A 5,723-nucleotide genomic window follows, 5' to 3' on the forward strand; every position below is an offset into this window, starting at 1 on the left:
GCAAATATAGCAATGGCACAAAGCAGTAGCAACACACCAGACATCAACTCTTCCAGCACCTTCTCCCTGGCCAACGTGTGTGTGTTTGTGTGGAGCTATGTGCCATTCCTATGCCCAGGCTGAGAGCGAAGGAGATGAGGAGAGAAAAAAAGGAAAGGAAACACTTGTGAATGGATAGAGCAAGGACCTCATTCACCTCTGCTCTCTCACACCCTGCATCCCTATTTCTCTCCCTCACTTTTTCTTCCCCGCTCACTCTCGTTCTCCCACTCTCTTTCCCTCTCTCCAATTTGTCCCCAGCTGTCCGTCAACCCCCCGTTGTTCTCCCAGCTGTCTTTCATATCGGAACGAGAAGCGCCACAACAATACAGGTCAGGGGTCAAGAGAAAGAACAGGCTGCACTTACAATGGACCAGTGGTGCCCACTAAAACAATCGTTCCCTTTTTCTCCCTCCCTGGCTTTTTTCTCATGCTGCCGGGACTGGAGGGACTGGAAAAGACACAAGCCTAAGGAGAGGTGGATGAGGAGGGGATGAGGTGAGAGCTTTTGTTTTGGACAACAGCCACAGAGGCTCCTTCCTCTTTATTTCCATTGGCTAAAGGACCACAATGGTAAACATAGACTCACACACTCTTTCTCTTGCTCTCAGCTCTCCATCTTTGCACGCTGTCACCCTGCCCTTTGTCTGTCTGAAGAACCATCATATTCTACTATGTCAACACGGTGCAGAAACAAATCCTTGTTGCCAGAGTCAAACTTAAACTTTTGTTGTTTGTCGAGTGATATACATTGTGTTGGAACTTTACCTGAATTTGAGCAGCAGTGCTGGTAATGGGTCTGTCAGAAAAATAATTTTAGTTGGGCTTCAGTTTACTTTTTTGAATGTTATATTAATGTTATATACAGTATATACATGTTTTACCGCAATATTACCAAATAGATCCCAGAGTGATGAATGAGTGGCTTTTTTAATCTTAGACTTTTATAAATACAGTTTGTAATAAGTTTTGATTAAGATGTTTACTAAGCTTGGATTTGGTCCAAACATGTTTTGGCATGAGGTGTATAGGAGAATGTATCATGGGGAGAGAGAGAAAGGCTTCCATGACACAGTCACTTGTTCCCCAGGCCTGTTTTCCCATGGCCCAGTGGCCCAGTGTGCCCCTTCCTGACCTGGCAGATGCAGGGAAACACTGTAGCACAGCCCAGGAATGACATCACACACATCTCCATCAACATTAACCACAGGACCCCATTATCAAAACAAGCGTTGTCTTTTAGTTTATCAGCTGAATGTAAATCAATTGTCTATATTATATACTGAACAAAAATATAAACGCAACATATAAAGTGTTGGTCCCATGTTTCATGAGCTGATATAAAAGATCCCAGAAATCCACTGGTCCACTGGTAATGTAACTACCCATATCCAATGGCACTATGGAGTAAACTATGTACAGCTGAAACTGATATACTCTATCTGGTAGCCTATATCTGATGTGTTCATTTGAATGAAAAGACAATGGCAAAATGTGTTGCTTCAGAAATAGTATATAATATAAGAATATTTATTCAATTAAGTGCGAAACAGCTAAATATTTACAAAAACAGTATGACAAAGTAGTGACGGACTCCACAAGAGACAAAATCCTGAAACATACTTGAAATGCTTCATTAGTAAAGTCGCCAGTGACTGAAAAACGATATACCAAGAAGACACTAAAACAAAAACAGTGCTGAGAAAATTGCAAAAATTAACATAGACAATAGTTATCCAAATAAATATTAAATACGGATATAAATTAAATGCATTTCTGTTCATATGGCTAAAAGGATGCTGGCTACAGTATGGGCCTCAGTGCAGAAGTTTAAGTAAATGAGTGTAGAACAACATTGTGTGAAACATTTTCTCTCCATCCTCAAGCACACAAGAGAGGACTTTCTTTCAACCCAAGTACCCTTGTGTTTTAGTAAGAAATATCCCTGGTCATGAATGTCTGTGACAGTGTGCAGTGCTTATACCTGGATATCTGATTTGGTAAAATAGTATAGCTACATATAATAGGAACTGAGGGAAGACTTATACAGACAGAAAAAAATTATGACAATACAAATAATGTCAACACAAATAATAAACAACAATGAGAATAAATTAATAATACAATTAAGGGTGCATCTTTATCTCTTCAATAGTTCATTATGATCAGGTAGGTTGAGTTTAGTTGAGTCTCTCTCTCAGAGCATTCCATGCTCTCCCAGAGTAGGATACCAGACAGTGTAAACGTCATATAATTGTCTATCTACACAGTCATTCATAGAGCCACGGGCCTATGCATGTGCAGAAGGGTTGGAGGACCAGAGGCAGGGCTGTGTATGGATCTCTCCCCTGCCTGGCCAACCAACTTCACTTTCCCCTTCACTCACTGTAGATAGTACCCATCTGTGAGGCGACCATGTGTGGTGGAGGGAAGGAGTCGAAGGCCTGGATGTCTAGGGGCAATTCGTAGCGCGAGGCCTGGAAGAGGTGGCCCTGAGGCCCTGGCAGCCCGGCCAGGGAGGAGGGGGGGTAGTGGGGTAGGGACGAGAGGTAATGGGCAGGGTGGGAGGGGTAGTTCCTCTCAGCCTCGTGGGGGGAGGGTTCCTGCTTCAGGGCAAAGTTGCCACTGATGCTGAGGGGGGGCGTGAGGGGCCCGTCGTAAGGGGGAGTGCCGTTGCTACTACACTCATTAGGGGAAGGGTGCTTCTCGTAGGGCCCTCCCTCGAAGCTCTTCATATGGAGGAGGTGGGAGGCCTCCAGGGACCCGTAGGGGGGGCTAGGCAGGCCCGGAGAGGGGTAGTGACCACTCAGGGGGTGATGGCCACCAGGCTGCCGTGCTACACCACTAACAACTCCTGGAGCTCCTCCAAAGGGCTTGTCATCCAGCTTGTTGATCATCATGGGGGAAGAAGGCCCCAGCTGGAGACACCCAGCCACCAGGTTGCTAGTGGGCTGGGACAGGCCTTTACACAGCATCTCTGTGAAGCCGTGGCTTTCTGGGGACTGACCACTCTCCAGCACCTCAGACAGGGCCCAGATGTAGTTGCGGGCCAGCCGCAGGGTCTCAATCTTGGACAGTTTCTGGGTCTTGGCGGCGCAGGGCATGACCTTGCGTAACACATCTAACGCGTCGTTCAGCCCATGCATGCGGGAGCGCTCGCGGGCATTGGCCTTGGTGCGTCTCGCCTTGAATCTCTCCTGTCTGCCTCTGGCCATCTTCTTCTTCTTGGGCCCCCTCCGTTTGGGCGCCTTGTTCTCTCCATCCATTCCGGTCTCCTCGTCATCATCATTATAATTGTCTTCCTCCTCCTGATCCTCCATGTCTTCGCTGCCCAGCTCTATGCTCCCACAGCCTCCTGGGCCCAGGCCGTAGCGGCCGCCCATCTCTGGACCTCTCTCTCCATCCTGGGAGCTCAGGTCCTCCTCCAGCCAGGCCAGGGAACTGACCAGCTCAGGCATGTCTCCTCCTCCAGGCTTACCAAATCGTTTGGTCATCATTGTGATCTGAGGAAAACAAAACACATTTGGTCAAGCTCATGAATCAGCTGTTTTATTTTTCTTCATTGTTTGCAATTGGAATTGGTCGACCTATCTCTTTAACTTAATTCCCAGTAAACTGTTTGCCTATACATAGACAAGAGAGTATAATTTCAGCACTGTCATGTGGACAGCGCACACTGGCAGGGACAGCTCATTTTCCATTCCAACAGAATGGATGAACATTTTACCAGATACAGAACATCTCTCAACTCTGACAGCAAAAACAACTTATTCAAATTGAAAATAGCACTATCTATGCAGAATAATTTCCTTCCTTTGTAGGACGATCTAATGTGAGAAACTTTGGGGATAAACTCGGTGGTTCCCTGCTGTTTATGCCATGGTGGTTTTGGAGATGCTGTCAATCTGGGACATGGCGGGATTTAATCTGGTTATAAAACCCTCAGATTAAATTGAGGGTAGTCTACAGAGCCAAGTCAACAAACACGGTAACAACCGGACCAAATATCTCCTGCATCAACAGTTAAATTTGATTTGCTGAGTGGAATCAGTACCGTTTTAAATCCAATTTTGAGTGGAATTGTATCGAAAATGCCACTATAGATTGATATCCGAGTCCGAAGGATAAAAAACGTTCAATGGGGACTCGGGTGAACTTTCCTAAACACACCAACAACCAAATAAATCTATTTCTAAGGACACACAAAATTGTTCTACAACTAAGTCGTCCTAGTTAGTGATTGTGAAGTCGTGCGAAAAAGTAGCACAGTTTACTATAGGCCTATAAATCATGAATAGCAACAGTGTATTACGCACAGACTCAACTCTGTCTAGACTGTATGATTAACAAACAATTATAACTGTATTTGACACTGACAATAGTATTGAATATGGTACAATACAAACCATATAATCTATATTTATAACAGTCTATATCAGGTTAATACATAAAGATAGTGGTATCACGCTTTCTTGTTGATACAATACCATAATGCATTATAGTTGTTTGGTGGCATTGGCATAAGCCTATTATGAAGAATACCATCGTCATCAATTGCCTTTCCTGTTATAGAAAATATATATATATTTTTTAAATCGAATATTAAGGCAGTTTACAGTTGTTTGTTTCTGTTGGCACGCATTGCAGAAATATGCATAGGCCTATGGGTTGATCCTCTATGACGAATACTAAATGATCTGAAATAGAATCACATGAAATGCAATTATTTTATTAACATAAAATCAAAACGCACCTGTTTATGTACACAACTCGCTCTTCCAAACTTGTCAGACGTCCGGCTAACTTCCAAAGTCCCAGTACCAAGCAAAATGACTTTATAGACAATCCTCAACTGATGCCGTTTCTCTCTGTTGCGCAGTGTCACAGTCCTTTCCAAGTTCCTTTTCGTTCCCTCAGTTATACAATCAGTGCGCGTGGGACTTTCATCTCGGACTGGCATGAATATGTCTGAGTTTAGCCTTTAGGAGGTGGACTGGCCACTCCCACGAGTGTCCCACCCATAACATTAATCTTATCCAAAGGCGTGTGGCGGGCTCGTGGCCAAAGTGTCTCGTCCAAACAACCGCACATGCATCACCAATCTTTGTGTGTGTGTGCGTGCGTCTGAGAGAGAGAGAGAGAGAGAGAGAGAGAGAGAGAGAGAGAGAGAGAGAGAGAGAGAGAGAGAGAGAGAGAGAGAGAGTTTGCGCAAATGTCCACAATTCCATAATTATTTCATACAATATTGTGTCCACAATTGTCCATAACAACCTATGTCATACATTATTTTAATTGAAATAGGCAACCATGAGATGTATTAAGCAATTCAATTTTGAAGCTGCCTTTCCAAATGTGAGAGGCCTATATGCTACGGTTGTTCCGTAACCCAATTTGTATACAAAATGTTTACGTTTCCTTAACAATTTTGATGTTCATTCTGCACAACACTTAGATTATTAATTTTCGTTAATGCTCGGATGATCATTGGTTGGAATCATACCCATGATTACCAAAGCGCGCAATTTTGAAACTTTTAGTTATGCATATTCTGAAGAAGGGACGCTCCTTCATCGCGTTAGGTGTAAGTGATTTTGACAGCTTGGTGTGGTAAGATTAGGTGTATGCGTTGTTCACCCGTCCATTAATTTGCTTCTTCTGATTATTAGCCTCATATACCCTACTCC

At 43.9% G+C, this 5,723-nt stretch overlaps 1 protein-coding gene across 1 annotated transcript; it reads right to left on the reverse strand.

The window, feature by feature from the left end:
- Positions 1 to 1,548: 1,548 nt before the first annotated feature.
- On the reverse strand, positions 1,549 to 5,105 carry LOC121545871 (neurogenic differentiation factor 4-like). Its single transcript, XM_045209308.1, has 2 exons — positions 4,793 to 5,105; positions 1,549 to 3,542 (listed from the first exon to the last, which is right to left on the reverse strand). The coding sequence occupies exons 1-2, from the start codon at positions 4,997 to 4,999 to the stop codon at positions 2,418 to 2,420; spliced, it is 1,332 nt and encodes a 443-aa protein (XP_045065243.1). The 5' UTR covers positions 5,000 to 5,105; the 3' UTR covers positions 1,549 to 2,417.
- Positions 5,106 to 5,723: the final 618 nt, after the last annotated feature.

The sequence above is a fragment of the Coregonus clupeaformis genome, chromosome 30, assembly GCF_020615455.1.
Source record: "Coregonus clupeaformis isolate EN_2021a chromosome 30, ASM2061545v1, whole genome shotgun sequence".
Lineage (NCBI taxonomy): Eukaryota > Metazoa > Chordata > Actinopteri > Salmoniformes > Salmonidae > Coregonus > Coregonus clupeaformis.

Bases quoted from the DNA above. Each gene is read 5' to 3' on its own strand.
- LOC121545871 (XM_045209308.1), bottom strand. From the start codon at position 4,999: ATGCCAGTCCGAGATGAAAGTCCCACGCGCACTGATTGTATAACTGAG. The intron at 3,543-4,792 runs GTGCGTTTTGAT...TGTTTTCCTCAG, and splicing joins CGAGTTGTGTACATAAACAG to ATCACAATGATGACCAAACG.